This window comes from Lytechinus variegatus, chromosome 16 (assembly GCF_018143015.1).
Source record: "Lytechinus variegatus isolate NC3 chromosome 16, Lvar_3.0, whole genome shotgun sequence".
In the NCBI taxonomy this organism is placed as follows: domain Eukaryota; kingdom Metazoa; phylum Echinodermata; class Echinoidea; order Temnopleuroida; family Toxopneustidae; genus Lytechinus; species Lytechinus variegatus.
In genome coordinates, this window is record NC_054755.1 from 14,993,293 (window position 1) to 15,019,412 (window position 26,120).

General features: G+C 38.9%; 1 protein-coding gene across 1 annotated transcript; it reads right to left on the reverse strand.

The window, feature by feature from the left end:
* Positions 1-1,335: 1,335 nt before the first annotated feature.
* LOC121430245 lies at positions 1,336-26,120 on the reverse strand. The gene is made up of 7 exons (XM_041627522.1): positions 25,970-26,120; positions 15,484-15,852; positions 14,520-14,939; positions 13,752-13,963; positions 10,474-10,576; positions 7,173-7,462; positions 1,336-2,262 (listed from the first exon to the last, which is right to left on the reverse strand). Exons 1-7 carry the CDS (start codon positions 26,118-26,120, stop codon positions 1,336-1,338), a joined length of 2,472 nt encoding a protein of 823 aa, XP_041483456.1.

The window sequence follows — 26,120 nt, forward strand, 5'->3', positions numbered from 1 at the left end:
GTAACGTCATATTTTCGCTATACCAATATTCTGACGTCACTATTTCAGAAAACTGGATATTTAAATAAACTCTCGGTTGGATTGGCAAAACTACTATATTTCCCTCGGGGCTACACCAACCTCGGTTAAATAGAATTCCACTATACTTTCTCAAAGCCTGATATATTTGTTTGATATCTTTTACCAACTGCAGCCCTTTCGTTAGTTTGCCAAAGAACATTATCACCGAAGGAGCCATGTGATCCAAATTAGCCAATCAGGCGCGAGAAGTTTGAACCATGAAGTTCTCAACCAAAGTTCTCAACTGTACGGAGCTCATATCGGCGTCATCCACCAACTCTGCACACACTACACGATCCAACTGCAATTCGATTACCATTCAATTTATTAAAACATGTAAAATCTAAAGGGTCAATGATCATAATAAGGAATATCGAAATCGAAAAATAGGAATATTAAAATCGAAATTCTAGGATTTTACAAAGCCTCCTTAATGGAAGGGGGAGGGGAGGCAGTGGCGTACCTAGGATTTTACACAGGGGGGGGGGGCAAAACCGTCCGCCAAAAATATTGACAAAAAAAGAAGAAAAAAAGGTTTTTAATCACAAATTAAGGATTTCGTAACAGCAAAACAAATTGACAAGCAAAAAAAAAAGGCCTTCAAGCTCGTTGGGGGGGGGGGGCAATAAAGGTCTTCAACCTCATCAGGAGGGGGGGGGGGCAAGAAAAGGTCTTTCAAACTCGTCAGGGGGGGGGGCAGAAATACGTCCTTTGCATGGGTTCTGGCTCGTCGGGGGGGGGGGGAGGGGGAGAGGAGTCGCACATCAAATTTTAGATCGTAATGACGCCCAGGAATTTTTTGCCATCGACAGCGATATGAAAAAGATTTATAGGATCTTCCATATTCAATGCAAAATGCGACTCCTAGGAAATTCGGGTCGGAGACAATTCGTGTAGTGTGCGGCAGGCTCATAAATATTCCGATCCATAATGACCTTCACCACCTCCATCAACAAACCTTCAATGCTTGTCGTTTGCAACTATAACATCCGCATTGAAATAAGAGTTAACTAATACTTTACAGTAATCATATTCTTGTCGGCAACAACATGATCAATATCCTTCACGTCAATATTAAAGAGTAAAAGGTCGAATTGCCATGGGAAGTATTAGGGCAAGAAAACAAGAACACCCCAAATTGAGCCAAGCTCTTCTGACATGTCTGAGAAACCGTCTCATGTCAAGAAAAGTTTACATAAATTGAGGTATAGTACCCAGGGAATATAAGACCCCAAATACGATACAAATTGCGCATTCCCACTTTCTTCTAATTTTCTAATAAGCCTGGCCCTCGACTTGTGCAAACTGTACGTGAGCCTGAGGGACAGTTTGTACTCCTTCATTGACTACCGCTGGACTCGGATGGACCTGCTGCACCGAGGGAATTGACTGGATCGGTTGCTGGGTAACTACGTGCTCCACATCAGGGAAGACCACATTCTGCTGTATAGATGGGCCGCTGAAATACACAGGCTGATTGGTCGCTACCGCCTCCTGTTGCTGCTGCTGTAAATCATGGACACCTAATACTGGGTATTGTACGTTACTGCATACATTAACCTCCTGCGGTTGTTGCTGAATTCCTGGCACTGCTTCGGACGTTGGACCAGGCACGTTGATACCCTGCTGCCGAAGCGCATTCTCGATCCGGTTTAAGTTGTCAAAGAATCCGTTAAGGAGTTGATTAAATCCTGCATTGCTGCTGTGTTCTTTTCGGTAATACCCTCTTCCGCTGCCGTGCCGACCCCGTCCCGTGCTGCTTGATCCAACGGTTCGTCCAGATCCAGATCTATAATGCCAGTTGGATCCTGCATGCCAGTTATTGCGATAGTTTAGACGATGAGAAGAAGAGTATGCCGAAACGAAAGGCGGCGCAGAACTGTTCAGTCTGCTACTGCGTGTGTCCCTTGTTCCAACAAACCGTTTTTGTTGCCACGGCCTCTCCGAACCAGATGGACTTTTGACTGTGATCTGGGACAAGGAGGATCCTGGGTAGTTGTTACAAGCAAAACTATCAACTACTTGCTGCCTCTCTGCCGTCATCCCTTGCAAGGGAGTTGCACAATTCTCATCGGTTACCAAGGTTCCCGAGCTAGTAGGACCACTCATGACCTCATTACTGTGTTGGGACCATCTGTTCACACTTTCTAATGTCTGATCCTGTTCTGCCTTCGTTAAAGAATTTCGCTGCACCAGCGAATCCTGAGGGGTAAAGATGAAGAAAAAAAACCCCTTTATGTTCCAATATTTTATTAAATGGATTGTAATGAACTCGGAAGTATAAAAAAAAACAGCCGATAATTTCAACTTGCAATATAGTATATTCAATCTCTGGCTTTCACTAAGCTTGGTAGGCGTACATAACTTGTCATTTGCAGGTTATACCACTGCATAATGACCAGCTGTTGACTCATCCAATGGTAGCTGATATTGATTTTATACTTATATTACGTTTTGACATTAGAAGAAAAAAAAATCAAAATGAGCGTATTGATAAAAGTCAACCCCTCATTGTGCGCTTCCCTTTTTCTGGGTGTTTCTTATCCAATCCCGTTTAAACTTTCTCAAGTGCAGATCGAGGGGTCGACCCAGGGGGGGGGGATCCCCCAATGAAAATATTGAAGGGTACTAGCTCGCCCACCAATAATTTCAACACCTTAAAAAATTGTGCAATATGCAATGCAAACAATAATGTTTAAAAACAACATTGTAAGGCACTAACAAACCTTTACAATTGGCATGAAATTACCACAAACAAAATTGTCACTTTTTGGGGCGCTATGCTACGCGCTTAATTAGAGCGCCGAAAAGTTAATTATCCTTTTTTAACTTTTGCCCCCCCCCCCCTCCTCAAAGCATGGTAACAAAAACGGTCGACTACTAATGATTCAGATCTACCTCAGAGAAGAAGAAATAGCAACAGCCAATACCACACCTCTAGGCTCCTCAGCCCAGTATCTCATCAAGAATGCCTTGAATTCCAGCAGCCCAGGAAACAACAGGATAACAGCACCACGAATAATGGATCATCAGTCACTCAAGTACTGAATCAGGAGGCCTCCAAGGAGTCCAAGCTAACACCTTTATCAAAGCATCAGGATTTTCGGCAGGGCCGAGCCTCAACCGCCGACCCCAAAACTCTAATGGAGAAAACTTACCAGGCAGTGATGTATACAATAAATCTTCTGGCACTACCCCTTTCCACTACGAACCCTGTCATTCGCCAAGCACTGAGAGCCCAACGCCAACAAAAAACTGCACTTAACCTCCACAAGCCTCCACTTACTAGAAAACAACTAAGAATGGGAACCTTCAACTGCAGGGGGGCACAGTCTAACAATGCTTTCATATCCCGCCTTTTAGAAGAATTGGATATCCTATTAGTTCAAGAACACTGGCTTTACCATTGGGACCTTAATGAGCTTGCTAATATCAATGATAACTTCCAAGTCTTTAGTATATCACAGCAAAATAACTCATCATTACCTCTACCAAGAAGGAGAGCAAAGGGAGGAGTAGCTACATTCATCAGAACATCAAGCTCTTGGAAATCGCAAAGATTAGTCATTACAGATCTACTCCATTAGCCATTAAACTCGCATTTAATTATCTGCAATGGATACTTTCCGTGTGATGTTGATGCCAATAGTATTTCTGAGTATCATCATATGCTCTCTACCATATCCCACATCGAAACAACCCATAAAGAGGCCCTGATTATACTTGGTGGAGATCTGAATGCTGATCTGACAAATGCATCGTGCAAGAAACCTACAAAGCGTATTCTAAAGGAATTTCTGATTAGTGAGAACATGATTAACTTACCATTTCTCCGAAATAAAAAGGAGCTGTACACCTTCCAATCAGATGATGGTTTACGACAGTCATACATTGATGACTTCATAATTCCTGCAAAACTTGAAAACTGCTTCTCTGACCTTCTTATTTACACCTCTGACCACACACCGGTCAAAGTGACATTTTCACTACCTCTTTTAGCCAATTATCAAGTAGATCATGGTATACCTGATCGCATAGCTAAAGCATCTGGAAAGTCTATACTTCGACCTAAGATATCCTGGCATCAGTGCAGTGCTGACCAGCTGCACCTTCTCTATACTCTTCCTATGGAACAGATATCAAGGAAACTTTTCTATAATCTTCCTGCAATGTGTTTGGATCCGACTCAAATCGTCTTGTTGCTTGATCAACTTAGCGAAGAAATGTTAAAGGTATCACTAACTCTGCCACACTCGAAGGGCCGTCAGAAAAGAAAAAGGAAAGAGAAAAGAGAGTGGACCAAAAGGTAGAGGCATGTTATAAACAATCTCAACATTATTGGCGTCTCTGGAGGGCCAGCAGAAAACCAAAAGGCAAGGACCCTCTCTGTATCAAGCATGTATATACAAAACGCCTATTTAGAAGTAGTATCAGGCAAGCACGGAGGATGTGTCAATAATCTCCTTTCAGAAACTGAGGATGCTAAAGGTAGCAATGACAAACTCTTCTATAGGCTTGTCAAACACACCAAAGGATCTCGGTCCACTGATACACTGTCTTATAGAGGTTGGAGAGGTCGGACGTGTTTTAAAAGTGCTCTGACATTTTGTGCAATTTTACCGTGTTTCCTGACATTTTGTGAAAAAGTTTTATATGGTTGCATCAGAAACTGGATAGTGAATATCAAGGATATACTCATTTTTCATTTGGATTACTTATTTGGATTTGGATACAACGTATGAAGGAGAGGCAGTTTTAGATGGCTTCAACTCATATTTCTCAGATCTTGCAAAACCGGATTATATAAGTGCCTCTTCTCCGCCTGAAAGGGATGAAGCCATCCCCACTCACTCGTTCCAAGACAATTTGAATCAACCACTTCATCCCTCTACTTCAAAGGATCCAGATGAAGCCATTAACTCTCTCAAGAAACCAAAAGCTGCAGGACCTGATTATATATCTCCTGAGCATCTTATATATCTTGGCCCAATAGCTCGGAAATTATTTCCCGCCCTCTTCAATCGATTTATATCCCTATCAAAGTATATTCCTGAACCTTTGAAGTACGGCCTTATATTACCAGTTCACAAAGGAAAGGGAAAAGATATAAAAGATCCTTCTAACTACCGAGGCATAACAGCTTCTTCAACAATTGGTAAAGTCTTGGAAATGCTCATCAAATCTAAATTAGATATTCCACTCGCAATAAATGATGTCACAGACCAGTTACAATTTGGATTCCAGAAAGGCAAATCTTGCCTCCTTACTGCATCTTCATTGGAATTAATAACCCAACTGAACTCTGCCAAGAAATGTACAACATATCTTGCTCTTCTAGACGCACAAAAAGCATTTGACATCGTTTGGCATAAAGGCCTATTTTCTAAGCGTCAAAACCTAGGCCTCCATGAATCCCTGTTATCTACACTGGAAGAGTTCTACAACGGTAGTACCAGTAGAGTCATGTGGGAAGGAAAAGTCAGCTCTCCTTTTCAAATCCTTCGAGGTGTAAAACAGGGAAGTGTGCTCTCTCCCACCTTATATACAGTCTTCATCGATGGCCTGATCAAATCACTAAGGAACGCTTGTCTTGGATGCTCTATTAATGGTTGCTACATGGGAGTGATAGTACTAGCAGATGGCGTTGCTTTAATCAGTACATGCCCCCGAGAACTCCAATGAATGCTGGGCCTCACCTTCTCTTATTCCTTTGCTTGGAGATATAAAATTAATCCACAAAAAAGTGCCGTAGTTGTAATAAACAAAAAAACATCAACCAGTGTATGTTCAGTCGAGTGGAAAATGGGAGGACTGACGATCAAGGAAAGCAGAGAGCACCCACACCTTGGCATAGTAAAAAGCAATTGTAATATTGACCACACCAATGACATCATATCAAAGGGATATAACACCTTCTTCTCGCTTACTGGAACAAAGCAAGGAACTCTACGCCTGCTGCCACCAATATGTACTCATCTTTGGAAAATGTTCTGCATACCAAGAATGCTATATGGGATTCAGATTATTCAACTTACCAGCTACATGCTGTCCCGTCTGATCAAGGCTCAATCATTTCTTTTTAAAAGAGTGCTTGGTTTACCAAGGAGTGCGGCTGACGAAATTGTTTATTTATTGCTCGATATCCTCCCAATGGATAAGCGAATCGACTATGAAATTCTTCTCTTACTTGGGCAATATGCAAGCCTTGTCAGACGAGCGCCCTGAAAGAAGAATCAATAGAAACAATACACCATTGGTAAGACGCTGGATAAAAATTCTCAATAGTTATGAGCTTCCAAGTCTCACTAACATCCCTAGAGATCGCATTCCATATAAAGTATGGAAGAAGCTAGCACTGGGAAAACTTTATAAACAACACTATGCTGCCCTTGAAATTGCAATTGCTAAAAAAAATCTTCTCTACGTCTATGGTCGGGCATGACCCAACGTGATAAAAAGAATTATTACCCAAAGCAAGTCTCCAGCCCTCTCCTGAGGGAAGCTATATCCATCAGAGCTCAATTATCCTGCAGTACATACCCAACGAATAGAAGGTTATTCTCTCTGAATCAAAGTACCACAAAGTCCTGCAAGTTCTGCCACTCCGAACTGGAAAGTGTTGTACATTTTGTTGGAGAATGCCCAGCGTTTAGCACACACAGGAAAACACTTCTAAACTTAATAAAAGAAGACGAGGAACTGCAGTATTTTCCGTGCATTTCAATGATCAAGAACCTCAACAATTTACCGCTTCCGTCCTGTTTCTACTTGATGTCGAATTAGCAGATTCCTCCAGAAACGACCTCAACCTACTTGTCTTAAATTTCTTGCATAAGATTCACCTCTCTCGGTCTACCTTACTCTCACGTCAAAATATGTAACGCTAACATTAATGCAGTATTAAACTGCGGATCTCCGATACAGCGGAGGAAGGATACAGAAGAAGAACTGGTATAAATGAGAAGAATTGATCGATCGACATATTTTGCCTCCTCGAAAGATTTGTCAAGCCCCTATCTCCCATTAAAGTCCAAAACCTGTCGACATTTTGCTAACTTTTTATGTACTTTTCCAGGGGAAGTAGGGGAAGCACCCTGATATCTTCAGTTTACCTTAATCCGTCTCTCCTCGCCAAGGAGGTGGCGTAGGTGCTTTTCGCGTGATTTGGATTCGTGAACTTCCTGAGTGACGCGACAGAGCTGCTGTCCGGCGCTATCGATACAGGCCTGCCATTGGTTGATCTGAACGCCCAACGACCCCTGACTGTCCAGGGCAGACTGGAGTGACCGCTGAAGAGATTCGTTCTTTGCTCGGAGAACCTCCAATTGACTCTCGTACTTCCTCATCTGCTCGTTCGTCAAGGGAAGCTCATGTTCGTCCGGGAGAGAATCGGGCAGCCAAGCTACATTAATCGGGAGAGGATCAGAAAACAAAATAAGAAGAGAAAGGGAATTAACAATTGTGCGTACATTTCACTTTTAAAACCATGAATGGCACTATGAAAATAGTGGATACTGGACTTGTGGAATGCTTTTCTTCATATCAGAATGATATGAACTTCAGTTCAAAGCATATTTCATTGCCATCCTTGGCTAAAGAATAAAAAATCGCAGAATATTGACAGTTGCCATTGTGGTATTTCTTCAAAGATAAAGTTCAATTAAGGGCGTTCCATGTTATGTTTGAGCGCATAATAATAATAATGGTGGCTACTTATATAGCGCACAGGTCCACCTTTCGGTGCTCATGGCGCTTTAAAAAGGCACTGCTATTATTATTACCCCGGCTAAGCTAGGCAACCGATTAAGGCGCACACAGCTTTTCTGAGGAATTACTTCCTGCCGGTACCCATTTACATCACCTGGGTCGAGTGCAGCACACAGTGGATGAATTTCTTGCTGAAGGATCATGATGTGCGCATATTTTACACTGCGCGCTGGCGTCACAATGGATGAACAGGTGATTAATAAGCTGCACGTATCAGCTGCGTGTATTTTTCTCAAATGCAGATGCGATATGGTATTTTATGAAGCTTCACCATGGCACCTCGCGCTGATACACAGAATGCTTTCATCCCGGGATAGATTTGAAGCTGCTGAAAGGGATTACTCTTCAAGGTTCAAGGAAGCTAAAAAACTGGAATTACTCCATGGACCATTCCTCTACAATTTCAAAATACTTTGCTTTGTAGTGCTGCAAAGGATGACGAATAGGGCCAAGTTTGAATAAATAGTAGAGTGGTTTTAGATTTTTCCTCCACACAGATACAAAGCTTTTGGTGGGTTCTGGAGTGTTTTAAGAAGCACATTTGCTCTAATAAAAGTGCTGATAGTTTGAAAACAAGTTCATGAACCCATATCTTTTTTTATGTTTGCGCATCTTACACTACAAAAAATCCGGTGTTGATTTAACACCAGCCCGGAATATATATATGTTCATACTAGAGAAGTGTTAAAAAACACCAGTTTCGTTTTGGTCTAACACCAGAAAAGTGTTTATACAACACCAATTAGTATTAAAACAGCATAGGTTTGATTCAAAACTGGTGTTGTTTCAATACTTCTCAGGTGTGGGCTGGTGCAGTGTAGGTACATTATATACCTCCCTCTACAACTTTTGCAGTGTTAGGTAAAAATGAATGGGTTTTAAAATAAAGTGCAGGATTTTTTTAGTACTTCTCATGTTAATGGAATTTCCTATTTTTGAGGTCGAGTTATTTTTTTCTTTCGCGCAATTTCTAAGAACTGAGAGTGCTGTTAGACTAAAAAGAGCAAACAATAAATAGCAATAAAAAATAAGGATAAAATCAATCATATGGCGAAATTTGATGAAATTTTCAAAGATTTTTTTACTGAGTAATAGATCTTTAAACTCAATGCTGTGATCTCGTGATTCTACTCATTCTTTTGAATGCGGAATTCTTAAGAACATCCATTCGGGTGAACATTAAGGTTCTATAGCAAAAAATCAAGCACATGCTGGACCCATGTTAATTTGTGCATATTTGGAATATTCAGGTGCTAAAGTATTTTTGTGTGCAAAGTATGATAAAAATGACATGGATTCTCAATGTTTGGGAGCAATACAACGGAACCGTTAGCATTTTAGACGGTATTATCAGACTTTTGCACGTTTTCGGCGCATTTTGGGCCGTTTCAAGCCAACTCGCAACACTTTAGACAATGATAGTTTAAAAACGAGCACATGGACCCCATATTTTTAATGTATTAATGTCTACAATCATTACTATAGCTTTGTGTTACAGGCCCTATAGATCTACTTTTCGTGTGCAAAAATATTTCATGTTACACCATGCATGTCTTTTCCAAGATGTGAGATTAAATCCCGCTTTCATGCATATACGATTGGTCATACGCGTGTGCCCGCCTGAGCCCGCGGCGAACCTCTACTCAGGCAGCTGGCTGGAGATATGCAAAACGGTAGGCCTACATGGTAGGTTATGACATGAATAAGAAAGTGTTTTTTCAAATAAATCGAGTGAGGAAAAAACTTACTTAATTAAGGCTTAGATATGGATCATTACAGTCCATTGAAGCGATATTGCATCTAATGGGGATTATTGATGGATCACTGGCAATTGATTCCATGGCCCAGATCACTTCTCCAGCCGAAGCGATTTCGCATGCATTGATATGTACACAGCATATGCCATAGGCCTATCCGTCTGAAAACCATCCGACTTTGCGGTTTTTTTTTCTTTTGCTCACTGATGGGCATTATTTTGTACTTGTACTTTCCCCCCGAAATTGGGGATTAGATTCAAATTCCGGGGGGGGGGGACCACCCCCATTGACGAGTGGATACCTGGCGCGCGACCCGGGATTTCGAAAAGCACCCTAACCAAGGGCAGCAACTGTTTTCCAGATTATGAAAATGCATCCCTTAACATGTATTTGGCGTGTGAAACCCTACCCTTAAAAAGTAGTGAGAATTAGACCTAAAATACGTTGATTTTCTAACAAAATATATCCCCCTTTTCAGTATTTTAAATATCGCTTTTGATACCCCAAAACGTTACATATACAGTACGTAATGTGCCCACTCTTGAAGAATAAATCCCTTTTTACACGTGGTCGCGCCTGGTATCCGTTTGTCATGGAAGTGCCCCCCTCCCCGAGCTCTGGGAGGAACCAAATGTGGCTCTGTTACCATAGTAGCAACCAGAATTTTGCACATGAAACGCAGATTGAATGTTTCCGTTCCGGATGCACTTCCATTGTAAGACAGTGTTTTGCGACGGGTCCAAAGTCTCTTCCAAAATCAACATGATCAATATACCGTCGTAAAGTCCGCCCGCGTTGCACAGAGAAAAGTGGGCATTGGCAACTAGTTGCCTTCGGATCCCCGTGCAATGGCATCGCATATAGTGTGCGCTGGGTTTAAGGTACTTACAATTGATATCATTGCTCATGACATCCTCGTCGCACGTTGTCCACGTGTGGTCTGTTGTAGACAGCTTGATAGCCGAGTTCAAACGAAAGTTCTGAAGGGGAATCTACAAACGGCAAGAAAAATATAGCGTACCTAATGAGTAATGAATCTTCCGAAAGGCTTTGCGTGTGATTTGGGTGACTATTTTTACCAATAGCTCGCCCGCATCGACATTATTTCGCCAGTATCTCACACGCAAATGTCTGCATTAGCTCACGCAAGTCTGATTTGCAAGCAGAAAAGTTTCGAACATGCTCAAAACTTTTCTGAGGGTGATTGCTTTGCAGCTCACCCGCAATAATGCTTACACGGAAGGATGTTATCACATATTGATGTGTGTTACAATCACATCCATCATAATTATATTTGGATTTGTTGTGCTTGTGGTCTACCAAATTTCTCGACATTTTTCGATTGTTCTACCAATATTGACTTATTTAATTCATATATGAGACCTTGCCGGATTTAGACAGTGGAGACCCAGATAGTGAATCTATACACATACAATTAGGTATTCATAATTCAACATCAAGTCCTAGATGTAGGAGGTCCACCAGTAGGAACAGTTAAATTCTGCAAAAGACACAACATCTGTAAACTCGAAAGGGAATATTAAAGTAGTGCTCTCCAACTGTAGAGGAATTCGATCTAAGAAGGGGACAATAAAGTTGTTAAACAGAACAAACCTGATTTCCTTTGCGCTACAGAAACATGGTTAGACTCGAGTCTTAATACTGGGGAGATTTTCCCTAGGGGATATACTGTCTACAGACGCGACAGAGGTCCTGACACACTAGATGGAGTGGTCCTGTTAGCAACAACCGACAACCTCATCACCACATCAATTGATAGTAACTGTGAATGTGAAGTAGTATGGACTGCAACAAAAGTACGAGGGTGCAGACCTCTATTAGTGGGAGTCTTTTATAGGCCACCCAATGATAGACAGGGTGAAGCAATTACCCAATTATGTAAAGATATTTAATCACTAGGAAATAGGCTGAATTCACAAAATATTCTCCTAACAGAGGACTTTAATTTCCCTAATATTGACTGGTCTGATCAAAGTATGTCTACAAAGAGTGGAGGAAATAGATCTACGGCCGAAAAACGATGGTAGGGGAATTTGGACTAAACCGACATGTTAAAGATCCAACCAGATGCGAAGGGAGTACCCGGAATATTCTCGATTTAGTTTTCACATACAATAATGAGATAGTGGATAAAGTGACTGTTACTGATAGGATAGCTGATAACAATACTGTCATTATAGACTTAAAAACTACACCTACCCGTAGAAGACCGTGTAAGAGAAAAAAAAATCTTCTTAAGAACTAAAGCTGATAATGAAAGAACAAAGCCCTCCAAGATTTCGCAAGTAGTTATCATCAAATTGCATTAAACAAGTCTGTTGATGAAAAGTGGGATCTAATAAAAACTAAAATTTTAAAGGTCATGGATAAATTTGTACCACACAACTTCACTTCAAGCCGTTTCAACCTTCCGTGGTTTGATCGGTCCATTCACAGGGTAGTGAAGAGGACACAAAGACTGTATTACAAGGCTATCTTCACCAAGAAACAAGCAGATTGGGAACTCTTTAGAAGTTTTCGGAAACATACACACAAACCTCTCAAGAAGGCTCAACTTATATGAACACTTATCTCGGGACAGCCATGGTTTGGATGGTCAAATCTCAGCCTGGGTCAAGAAATTCCTCAGCGGACGATCTCAGCAGGTGATTATTAATGGTAAGGCCTCGCCATCGGTGCCTGTATCATCTGGGGCCCGTTTCACAAAGGACTTGCAACTGTTGTAACTTTGCCATAATGGCAACTACCATGGTAACAGAGCTCAGCAGCCAATCATAATCAAGAAAACCATGGTAGTTGCCATAATGGCAAAGTTACAACAGTTGCAAGGCCTATATGAAACGGGCCCCTGGGCTCCGTAACACAAAGGTTTGCGACGAATTGCAAATGTGAAAGAACCGCGCTCATTGGCTCCCAGTCAGTATTACAAACAGAATGCGCATACAACGATGATCTTGATTGTTCATTGGTATTTAGCGATTGATTGCAAATCTTTGTGTTACGGAGCCCTGGTGTACCTCAAGGGACCGTCACTGGCCCACTTTGGTTCTTCCTCTACATCAGCGATCTTTCGAAGAACCTATCCTGCCACACAAGGCTGATCGCAGATGATATATTGTATACGCCTGTAACATCAGACCAGCAGTCAAGCGTGCTCCAGAGCGATTTAAAGCTACTGGAGAAATGGCAGGACTAACGTGGCTGAAGAAATTTTACCCAAGTAAATGCTGTACGATGACTATTGGGAAAAGAAACCCACCTCACCACAAACAGAAGTTTTGCGGTCAGGAGCTCTCAAGTGTCGACACACATCCTTACTGTCTGTAACAAGGCACAGAGGGTTCAGAATGTTATAAGACGAAATCTTTGGGGATGTACCAAGGAGGTCAAATCCACTGCATACAAATGCTTGGTAAGACCCATCCTAGAATACGCCTCTGCAGCATGGGACCCGGCACTTCAGCGAAACATCAACTCACTTGATTGGATTCAAAGACAAGCAGCGAGATTATGCACTAACACAAAAGAAGATAGTGTTGTTACAGGGGCCCTACAGGATTTAGGCTGGGCTACACTCAAAAGTATAAGAACCAAGCGAAGGCTTTGCATGATGTTCAAGATGGTGAATGGACTAGTCTCAATCGCCATTCAGGACTATGTCCAATTCAATGAAAGATCTACGAGACACAACCCCCAAAAGTTCAAACAGATCCGGCATAAAGCTAGTGCCTTCCTGGACTCTTTCTTTGTATCAACCATATTCGACTGGAATAAACTACCTGCAGACATAGTGAACTCATTATCTTTGGACTCCTTCAAAAGTAAATAAAATATCAATTAATACTTCGAGCCACTCCACACTTAGCGTGCTTTCAAGTTAGCGTGATGTGCCAACTCTGGTATTTTGCTTACTGAACGATACAGATACAGATAAGATAGTGGTTAATTCGTGGTGGTTTTCCACGAAGTTGAATACAACGTCCACCAAAACTTGCAAGAATGCACCAGAATAGCACAGATAGGGTGAGTGGAAGTATGGCAATCGAAGGGAAATGTCACTGCGCAATGCGATGGGAAAGAGGTTCCTATTACCCCTTTAGCAACACTTGGTCATGACATAACTGCATGAATCGGTGTTTAGCTTACCAAATTTCCAATGTGATCCGTCACGGCTCCAACCCCCATATGCTCAAGCGATCTCACAAGGATCTCCACCATGCCGTCCATCCGTTTGTTACGCTCACCGAGCCAACAAGACAAGCCTCGTAGCCGAGCAACTCGACGTACGATGGAATCGTGCCACTCCTTGGCCTGGGCGAGGGTGTCCGATTCGTCCGGTTGAGTCTGAACACCTGCTCCTGCAGCCAAGATATAATCAAATGGTAACAAGTGTAACCATCACATTCTGTAAACTTCAACTAACCTCTGGCCACTAGTTTTGATGGGTAAGCTTGGGAAACGTACTGATTATTTATAGCTTGAGAAAGTAACAGGGGTAATGGTGGATATTTGCCGAATAAAACTACATCTTGGAAAATGAGCTTGGTTGATCCAATGTTGTTGGGGGTTTTTTGCAACAAGTATTATACTGTACGCCAACAAGACTGTCCAAAGTCGTTCCAAGAGCCTCAGAGCTGGGCCCCCAAAATAACGGGTTTTTCCTTTGTCCATGAACTGACGGAAAGGGTGTCATATCTGAAAATACCTTTGTTCGAAACCATGAGTTAATTTGAAGACACTGTGGGGACATGATATAAAGATATGTAGATAGATAGATAGAGAGATAGATGAGATTTTTAATGGAAAGATATATTTTAATGAAGCTATTCACTATCTGAGGATGATAAAGATAAACCAAATGGAGCTACGTGCTTGGAGTCATTGACAGATATTAGGAAGGACGAAGCAGCATACCTGAGTTATCAGTCTGTGCGACCTTCTCTTGCTGTTCACCAGCAGAGATGATGTCGGAAAGTCTTTGAGTAGTATGTTCCTGCTCTGTGCTCTCAGTCCCGGCATCCTCGTTGTTGCAAACACCTTCGGCCGAGGTGTTGGGGTTTTCCTTGGAATTGGGCTCAACGAATGTGACGTTAGTCTTTGCATCGTTGCTAGATGCCGTCTCGGCCGAAATTTCGGCACCTTCTTGGTTGCTGGGTGTTTCGACCAAGTTTTGATCATCTTCCTGAGCATCGGTCCGTCCATTTGGCTCGACCGCTACCCTCTCCGGGTTATCTGTTCCCTCAAATGACTGGTAAGTCTTCTGTGTTTCACCCTGTTCCAGATCATTAGCTTTATCCAGAACATTACTACCTGTGGATTCTTCAACAGGATCATCTGATTTGATGTGGTTGGGAACATATTTGGAAGAAAGATAATCATGAGCAGGAAGGGGAAGGGGGAAGATGGAAAGAAGAAGAAGAAGAAAAAAGAAGGAAATGAACGAGAAAAAAGAGAAATGGTAGTGACACTAGCTCAGATAGTAGTAGGAGTAGTAGTAGAAGTAGCAGTAGTAGTAGAAGTAGTAGTAGTAGTAGTAGTAGTATAACTTTAGCAAAAGATGAATGTCAATTTGGAAGTTTCATCTTAGTTACACAAGAGCAGAGGTCTGGGGAGCATTTCATCAACATTTTCGTCCGACAAGTTGTCAGATCTGAAAACATTCCCTGATTTTGATTGGTTGAGAAGCACTATTACTATGCTAACTGTCGGATAAAACGGGGTTTGACGGATAAAACGTCCCACAGTCCTTTAAAACGCTCCCCGGAAAAAAAGAATGCAAACATAACGAGTAAAATAAATAGCAAAAATACATGGCGGTAAAGTAGCACAAAACAATAATCAATTGAAGTTAACTTCATTTTCATTCTTGATTAGCTACCTGTTTGAATCCGCTCTCTTTTATGTTCGTCGACATGGGTTGCCTCTTCATGCTTGCGAGATTCAATGGCATTCCGGATATTCTTTTCAAACACGTTCGGTCCCGGTGTGACTTCTCTGTGGTCTTCGATGTAAGGGGAGTACACCCGGATAACCGGACCCTGCACATGCTCTAACATAGGTGTCATCGATTCTGATGTCGAGATAGTCGTCGTCGTCGTCGACACATCCTGTTCTCCCAGAGTGGCAGACGGTGATGGCGAAGATGCCATTGAAAGTGACTGTGATGGAGTAGTGGAAGTAGGTGGGGTGTTCCGGTCATCAATTTCGGTGACGATATCCGGCTGACCATCAGTGACGTTGATAGAGTCTGCTGGCCAAAAATACACATATTTTTTTTAATGATTATCATTATTGTTCATAAGCGTGATTCATAACAAGAAAATACGACAAAATTATTATGATTGTAATCCGAAAGAAATGAGCATAAAAAAATTCAAATTCATGTTCAGTCTACCCTGTATGATCGAATCAGTAGGGGAAGGCGGGTAAGTTGTGACACTTTTTGCTTAGAATCGATATGATTAATAATCTTGAAGAAATAAGTACCTTGCCTTAAAATTTGATTCTTCTGATATATTTTTCACCTATATAACTTTTTACCCCCACACTGAAAGTCATTGTCACCTTTGAAAAAAAGGGATGTCAAATGGCTCAACTTGCCCTATCTGTGGGGTAAGTTGAGCCACCTTCTGGAGTAGGTTGAGCCAAAAAAAATATATACACAATGTATGGGGGAAGAACCGGGATGTCAATTTTTATTCAGTCTTTTCACTTGCTAATTCTCTAAAAATACCAATCCTTTAAAAGAAAAAAGGGGAACAGTCATGTAAGTTGCTCCTTTCTGTCTGAATATCTTTGGGGTTTTTTACGGTTTGTTTGTTTTTATTACATTCATTACCATAAGAATTACCGTGGCTCAACTTGCCCCATTTTGGCTGGCTTAACTTACCCCAGTCCAAACTTAGTGCGATAATTTCGCATCCACACATTTCTTATGCATCCATCATGTAAAAGACCATGACAAGAATGAAGATCCATACCTGGACCATGGACCTATTACGGATCTTGGCCCCGTATTCTGATAGCAGGTTTAACTTAAACCCAGGTTTGAAGTTGTGGTTTAAGTATGGGAAGAGTATCAAAATTTTTAGTAAGTTGTATTTTCTTATGTTTACTTTACTCTTTCCTGATTCATCGATGGTGAAGACAATCATCTATTTATCTACTTCCTAGACAATTATGAATGATTTGAGAGCCAAATGAGCTGAAGTATGATATCTCTACTGTTAGTGATTTATGTAACAATTGGCTATCCATACTTAAACCATAACTTTAAACCTGGGTATCAGAATACGGGCCAATATGTCTTTATTATATTTAAAGACGTGTGTGTGTTAAAAGCACCTATCTATTTCACAGTTTTTTTTTTTTTACTTTTTTTGGCTGAAAAAGTACTTTTTGTGTCAAACATGTCAAAGTTGAAAACAATGTGGTGGGGTTAGGGTTATGCGTCTGACTCGTTCATTATTGGCTTGGGGGTTGTGGCTCAACTTGCCCCTATGCTCAACTTTCCCCGCCTTCCCCTACATATGCCAAAATTGCCTTTCTGTGACAAATTTACACATGCTGTCTGAGAGAAGAGTTCAGTTGTGTCTTTCCTTTGCTCACAGTGCATTCGAGTTAAACGTAGTGCATGGATGGTTCGCACCAACCAAATAACGTCGAGAACTAAGGAAGCAGCGTGTTTGTGTTGAACTCAGAAGTAAGATAGTCTAGGTGATTGGTGAAAGAAATGTTCAGAAAATGGTACGAGCATGAAAACTGGCACAAAGGTAGAATAAGTTATCCTAAACATTTTCAGCACGGGGTGCCAACGTGAGTTTCCCAAATAAAGCAATATGTCACATGAATTTTTATCTAAAGCATATTTCTTTGTATCACAACAGTTTTGATCATCTATTTATAGAAACGGTTTCTAAGGGACCTTTTTCGATAGCAACAATAGTTTATCATAGTTCACATCATTTTACTCAGAAGAGCTCAGAAATTATTTTGGCCCATAGATTCCTTATGTGATGAAGTTTCAATAGGTAGACCCAATGAGCACCAAAGCAAAGGTTGCTATAGGTAACATATTTCCTCAATAATCAATACTTTTAAGGTGATTTTATGATTATAATTTTTGTGAGCCATGTGCACCATATCTTTTCTATTTAAACATTAGTTAATACATTAATCACAACAACCCAAGAACATGTATACCATGTTTATCCGTCCATGATAAGTACTAGTTGCTAAGTATCATGTTTTCTGCAACCGATTGTTAAAGGCCGTATGGTGCGTTTAAGAGGTACTGATACTAGTAGATACTTAAAAAACGTAAAAGCTTGCACAAATCAAATTACCTTATGATATGGTTTATATTTCCAAAAACGGGTCCACATCATTAGCATATTGATACTTGTTGCTTGTTAGAAAACTCGCCTTAAAACCAATCTTTCTCCATTTGGAAACCATAATTATTAGAGAGATTTGGACCGGTCAGTTCTGTTTCAGGCGTGTTGGCCTGGATCCAGCAGCTCCGTGATCTATCATGACTTGAAAGCTCTTGCAGAAGTTGATTTTAACCTGTCAGTTCCGATTGCATGGGTGGTATTCTGAAAACGTTCTTATCTTTGTTCTTATCTCAATGAGATAAGAAGACGCTAAAATCATTGCAAATCGGTATTCTGAAAATCTTCTTAACGCGTTCTTATCTCTGTAAGGACTGCCTCCATCTTATCTTCAACACGCCCATTTTTAAGATATTACCAATCAAAATGCGCTTTATATTGGCAGTTTAACCAATAGAAGCGTTCCTTATTTGTGAAGAGAATATCATGGGCGCTGCGCGTACACTGTTTCTGGCGCATTGCGCGAAATAGGCATTTTATACGCAATGACTGATTATTATTTCGAGACGTAGACACGTGCACGAAATAAAGAAAGAAAGAAAGTAAAGAAAAAAGGTAAAGAAAGCAGTTACGAATAAGAATAAAACAGGAAGAAAGAAAGTAAGTAGGTAAGTAAGAAGACAGAAAAGGGTCAGAATGAAGCAGAAATTTAAAAAATAAAAGGATCAAAGCAGAAAACAATGAAAGAAAGAAAAGGTTAACGAAAAGAAAGCAAGCAAAAGAACTTAAAAGAAAATTTAAAAAATCAAAAGAAGTAAAGGAAAGAATACCAGAAAGAAAAAGGAGGAATAAATAGAATGATTATCAATGATAAAAAGAGGAATAAAAGATTGAAGGAAAATCAAAACAGGAAAAGAAAAGAAACTTAAAGGGAAAAAAAACGAAAAAGGACAAATCAAAAAGATTAAAAAGGATAAAATGAAGGAATAAAGAACAAAAAAGGTAGAAAAAACAATTGAAACAAAGTAAAAAAGGAAAGGAAAAAAATATGTAAAAAGTGAAAGGAAGAGAGAAAAGGGGAAAATGAAACAAATAACTAAAGAAAGAGAGGGTGAGAAAGCAAGAGATAAATTTAAAACTAAATAAAGATAAAAAGAAAGGTAAATTCAAAGAAGGGAAGAAAAAGGAGAAAATAAAAAGACAGGAAAATGAAAAATGAATGAAAAAACAAAGAAAGATTAATGGAAAGAATAAAGAAAAAGATTTTTAGAAATTAATTGAAGAGTAAATAAAGAACGAACGAAATGAGAATGAGCAAAAAAATAAATTAGAATAAAGAAGAAAGTTGGCCGAAAGAAGGCACAAATTTTAGTGTCATAAAGCAGAAATAAAAAGAATGAAAGAAAGAGCAAACGAACGAGCAAAAAAAGAAAAAAAAGAATCCCAAAAATAAAATGAAAGAAATTATAAGAGAAAGAAAACTGAAAAAACAGTGTCTTTCCCGGTGTCCCATGCCAAATCCACTACAATACCCTGTGTCATTTTCATAAGAGGAGAGATTTCATATAATTGTTTAACAGTAAGCACATCAAATGACCCAGTAATCATTTTTTTTTCTGTGTGTTAGTTGTGTCATGTATGAGTAATAAGAGTATAAAGAAAAATAATGAAACTATGTACACCGAAATTAGGTTTGTTACCTATTTATATACGATTATAGTTATGCAGATATTTTGTTGGAACTCTTTTGTATATATAAGATATTTTTATATATCCGTCCCTTGTATATATAAGATATTTTTATATATCCGTCCTTATTTAAAATTAAAATAATTTACTTCAGGGTTCGCTTTTACTTTACATATCTACCGGTTTTAGGTTGAATGACTTTGCAATGTATCTTGGATTTTTTTCTTTTTGATAAAGGGTTGTTTCACATACAAATCAATATAACTTTGTTTAATTACCAATCATGTTTAATTATACCTTGGCTCATCAGGGTCCTGTAACACAAAGGTTAGCGATTGATCGTACGCTTGATTTTTACGATTGATTTTACATTGTAGTCAATGCAATCAATTGTAGAAAATTAGCGTTCATTGCTAAGTTTTGCGTTACAGGGCCCTAGATTTTCCATCTCTGAGCCACTCTTTTTCATATGTTTTTATTTTGTTATGTTTTAATCTGTTGTAAAAATATCTTAGTGCAATTAGCGTTCATAATTAATTTGTACAACTAATGCTACGTATTCGTTCATATTCAATGTTTACGGTTGCTTTTGTTATTTTTTTAAATAGAATTTTGATCGTTTTATTACTTGTTGAATAAGCCAGTTCGTAGTTCCTTTCTGTGCATGATCAAATGTTTCTACGCATGATTAGAGGAAGGTCATTTGTACTAAAGTGACAAGGTTGTTTAAAATCTAATGAGATAAGCACCAACTTTGATGTCTTGATTATTCATATATTCTTTTGAATAGTGGTTTTCATTCACATTCACAAAAAACAACAATGCGTCCACGAACGACTGGTATTTCACAGTTTGCCAAGTACATTGTGCAACTTGCTATGATATGCATTCAAAGCAGGAATGCAACAAATACATTCATAAAGTGTTCATTTGTGTGCTATTCTAGTCCCCTGGTCTATTCAATTTCTTCATCCTGCTATGTAGGGCAAGCTTACGTAATATCTTGCTTTGAAATCTGCCTATCATAATGAAAGAAATGAAAGGTCATTTGACCAAAATTGTCCATGAAGTAACCACGAACTGGTCTATTGATGCTTCAGTTCTGATTATTACATGCAGGATTGAATGATAAAATTTCATGTAAAGTATTTTTTGGTCATTTTCGATGTAATTTGCCTCTTTGGTGAATATATTAAGGTTTAGGTACCCCCTCTTCAGTGGGTGCCTGGATATTCGAGTGACCTCGGAAGTGGCCTTTTGATTTAAAATGTTACTTGTAATATGTGATGTCTATTTTTATTTGTAATTCATGTTCTATTCAGTTTTGTACAGATAGACGTGATGTTTTTACTAAAATCCCTTTATCTATTCATCCATATCTATCTATCTATCTATTTATATGGGCAATAGCGTATTTTAGGACCCATTTCGCAGACACGTGTTTAACGTTCAGAATCTACTGAGAATGCCAGCCCGTCAAATCACAATTTATGGTTGGAACTACCCCTTATCGACCACCTTATCTTCTAAGCATCGTATCTGCAAAAATATTCATCAATTTTACCCAGTTTTCGTCTCATCTGTGGAGAAAATTGAGCAGATCAGATTCCCATGTTTCGCTCGGCGACTCCAATTCAATCCGCGTATATATCGACGAATACGACGATTTTACATTTTTTGCTCATTTCCACCCGTCTTTTGAAACCGACCACCCGCGATACACAAAGTTTACGGCCGATTCTTGTTGCGGTGGCGAAATATTTTTACTTTTCCAAATCAGTTCTATGATGTCAACATAATAATAATAATAATAATAATAGGCATTTATATAGCGCCATCTATCTAGAAATATTCTATTCCGAGGCGCGTTGTTATTATTATTATTACCCCGGCTTTAGCTCGAGCTGCCTCTCAGCGCTCATGCATTCAAGGAATTAATCCTGCCGGGTACCCATTCACCTCACCTGGGTGCTAAATGATCGTCTCACTACTTCCACTACGAGCTCCGGCGTGCACATGATTTGACGATTGAGAACGGTTATTTGTTATAAAGCCTTTTCATATCGGATTTCTTGGTTTTTCAGCGGGGTTTGGGTCTGGCAAATACAATGTTGATTAATTCTACAAATTTTTTACTTTTTGTTGCTTCTTTTTTTCTCGTAAAATCAATTCTTACCGTTTCTATCGTTTCTAGTGTATCATTTGTAATACGCAATAACCTTTGAAAAATTTGAGAAAATATCAGGTTTGAGAATAAATAAAGACAAAACCTTTATTTTGCTGTTAGGCCCCCTCTCCGAAGAAAACGTTAGAATGCCTTTTGGTAAAGTAGTAGAAGTCATTAAAATATTGGGTATAACTTTTTCATTGGATGTGGAGGTACAGGAAAGGATAAATTATAAAGAGATCTTAAGCAAAATTAAAAATTTGTTGAATTGGTGGAAACAGAGAGATCTCACTTTAATGGGAAAAATTGAATTGTTGAAAACATTTGCACTCTCGAAAATAATTTTTGTATCGTCACTCACCCCAGTACCACCTTGGGTTTTTCATGATGTTGAAACGTTAATGTTTGAATTTTTATGGAATGGGAAAGACAAAATAAAAAGGAACATTATGTGCATGGATTACGAAAAAGGAGGGCTTAGAATGATAGATTTTCACTTATTTGTATTTGCACAAAGGATTATGTGGTTAAAGAGACTCATACTCGGAGATTCGAAAATAGGATGGAAACGATTTTTTATAAATAGGACACGTAATTTTGGAGGTTTACTAATACTTTTTAGTAACATATCTTTAAATTTGTGCAGATTGTCCCTACCAAGCTTTTACATAAACATGTTGGAAATATGGGGTGCTACGAAAGAAATATTGCTTAAAAAGGAAACGTCAAAAAGAAATGAGATATTCTTCAATAATAAATTTATACGTTTGGACGGAAATATGCTATTTGAAGAAAGCTTATTTCTTAGAAATATTTATAAAATACATCATTTAGTTGATGACAGGGGTAATTTTAAATCATCTAGAGCCTTCCAGAGGATGGGATTAAAAGAAGATGAGATAGAATATCTCCACACAGTATATGAAAATATTCCAGCAACGTGGAAATGTCTCTTGAAGAAAACAGACACATGCAGGGACACAGTTTTAAATTTCGAATTTATGTTTCATGGAAATGTGAACACAATAGCTAATGTTACATCAAGGAAAATCTATAAAGCTTTGTTAAACATGAAATCTGAGAGGTCATGCGCTGTTAAAAACATTGAAAGAATATATGACTTTTCTGAAAAAGATACTGATACAATATTTTTAAGACCTAGGGTAGCTACCTTAAATAGCAAGTTAAGGGAGTTTCAATTTAAATTGCTGTATGAACTTGTATATACTAAAAAATATTTTTTTAGATTTAAATTATCAACACATAATCTATGTTCGTTCTGTGGCAAATGTGAAGAGACATATGAGCACATATTCTTCACCTGCGAATACATAAAAACTTTATGGAAAGACTGTGGTTGTTTATTTAAATTACGTCAAATAGAAAATGTTAATTGGAAGGATATTCATATTGGAGTTAAGGTTTTTGATATAGGGAAGGAACAATTACTAAATCATATTATCTTTCTAATTAAATTTATGATATTTGAGCATAGTAAGGCTAAAAGAAGACCCCCAACCCCTCAAGAGATAAGGAAAAAGATATTGGAAAAGGCACGTGGAAAATTATCCGGTCACCTGAGGAAGTGGGACAATTTTCACACTTCATGATGACGAGGCACTCCGAATCCATTTGTTTTTGTTTTTAATAAATGCATGGCACTTATTTTCATGACAGCTGCCTTAACACTTATGCGGACAGATGAAATGCATTTGATCTGGTGGAGGTATGTGTGTGTGAGGGTGTTTGTGCGTGAATCGGTTTTGAGTGTGATGGGGGTGGGATGTGAGTGTGCGGGAAGGTCCGAATAAATCCTATATTTTGATAAACTTACAGGTTTCTTTACAGAGTTTTCTTTGTGATAAATGGGGAATAATTCGATTTTAGACTGCACTTTGTTTTTCTTCAATTAACATATGTATTATGTATATATAACAAGTGGAATGCCTCTGGCCGTCTCACCTGCATCACGCGGTTCAATATAGCAGCAGTGCTGACTTTGAATACTACTCTAACTCGCACAAGATGTTCAGTGATACATGGTTACTCTTATGTCCACTTTTTATGAACTAGACCAATAAACTTACAGAGATATGATGGTTATTCAACAAAAAACCCCAACATGGCCAAAGTTCATTGACCTTACATGACCTTTGACCTTGATCATGTGACCTGAAACTCGAACAGGATGTTCAGTGATACTTGATTACTGTTATGTACAAGTTTCATGAATCAGATCCATAAACTTTCAAAGTAAGGATGGTAATTCAACAGATACACCCAATTCGGCCAAAGTTCATTGACCTTTGACCTTGGTATGTGACCTGAAACGCGCACAGGATGTTCAGTGATACTTGATTACTCTAATGTCCAAGTTTAATGAACTAGACCAATAAACTTTCAAAGTTATGATGGTAATTCAACAGATACCCCCGATTCGGCCAAAGTTCATTGACCCTAAATGACCTTTGACCTTAATCATGAGACCTGAAACTTGCAGAAAATGTTCAGTGATGCTTGATTACTATTATGTCTAAGTTTCATGAATCAGATCCATAAACTTTCAAAGTTATGATGGGAATTCAACAGATATCCCCAATTCGGCCAAAGTTCATTGACCCTAAATGACCTTTGACCTTGGTCATGTGACGTGAAACTCATGCAGGATGTTCAGTGATACTTGATTAACCTTATGTTCAAGTTTCATGAACTAGGTCCATATATTTTCTAAGTTATGATGACATTTCAAAAACTTAACCTTAGGTTAAGATTTCGATGTTGATTCCTCCAACATGGTCTAAGTTCATTGACCCTAAATGACCTTTGACCTTGGTCATGTGACATGAAACTTTATTAGGATGTTCAGTAATACTTGATTAACCTTATGGCCAAGTTTTATTAACTAGGTCTATATACTTTCTAAGTTATGACGTCATTTCAAAAACTTAACCTCAGGTTAAGATTTGATGTTGACGCCGCCGCCGCCGTCGGAAAAGCGGCGCCTATAGTCTCACTTTGCTTCGCAGGTGAGACAAAAATGTAAAATAAAAGAATGTACATCAGACACAACAAATTGAATTGATTTATAATTTATGACATTATTTAAATTCATTTTTGTTAAGAATTGTCAAATGTAACCATAATATTTGTAAGTTCAAATCAAACTTTGTAATGAATGTTATATTTTACTATGTTCAATTTTGTTTTATGAGAGAAGAGAATAAAAGATTACTAAAAAAAATAATAATTTTAACGCGCGCAAGGTGGTCGGTTTCAAAAGAGGCGGTCGATATGTAGTAGTCTCACCATACCGTACATATTAGAAGTCTAATTTCATCTTCGAGATAGGCTGCAGAGCCCTTTAAAGATTACAGCAGACGAGATGGATGATGAAACTAAGATAGATCTAACTTTAGACCGAATGTTAGTATAGGCCTAGACTCTTTTGTTTATTATAAAGATCATAAAAGATCATATTCAAATGGCTCGTAGTCTGATAGTAGGCCTAGGTTTAACTTAAACTCAGGTTTAAAGTTGTGGTTTAAGTATGGACAGCCAATTGTTACATAAATCACTATGAGATATAATATTTCAGCTCATTTGGGTCTCAAATCATTCATAATTGTCTCTAAAAAGTATAAATAGATGATTGTCTTCACCATCGATGAATCTGGAAAGAGCACAGTAGAACATAAGAAACATACAACTTAATAAAAAATTTGATACTATGGTCTTTCCGTACTTAAACCACAACTTTAAACCGGAGTTTAACTTAAGTTAAACCTGCTATACGGGCCAATACCCAGGTGTTGTGTGTCCGAACAGGTTGTGTGTACGGACGATCAATTTTAGAAAGTCATTTGGAAAAATTTACAAGCGAAGTTTCATCAATTTTTAGTAGAAAATGTTAGGAAATATTATAGAGAACAAAATAGAAGATGATTACTTCCATTGAATTCATATTTTTGGTGTAATCCTAAGAGTAAGACAAAAAAAGAAGGCTTCAAAAATATAAAGTGTCCGGACACCCGACCCCCATCCTACTAGTGCCCATACGGTAGGCCTATGTCTAAAGATAATTCTAACTCAATGCCGCAAAATACCTTCTTCAATCCTAATAAATCGCAAGAAAGTTGATCTAGATATAGACCTACTCCATTCATGCATTACCCTACCTGTTACATCAACACTTTCAATAGTAACGGACTCCTCTAATCTCTCTTCTGTCCTTCCATTAGACTGGTCATCATTTCCACTGTCCACTTGCTTCACAGTCGGCAAAGTTACTTCCTCAGCCAAATTATTTGTTTCATTGATTAGCGACAT

Coding starts and splice junctions, on each gene's coding strand:
- LOC121430245 (XM_041627522.1), bottom strand. CDS start 26,120: ATGTCGCTAATCAATGAAACAAATAATTTGGCTGAGGAAGTAACTTTG. Junction 14,940..15,483: donor AAGAGAGCGGATTCAAACAG/GTAGCTAATCAA, acceptor ACATCAAATCAG/ATGATCCTGTTGAAGAATCC. Junction 10,577..13,751: donor CGGATCACATTGGAAATTTG/GTAAGCTAAACA, acceptor TGCCGTTTGTAG/ATTCCCCTTCAGAACTTTCG.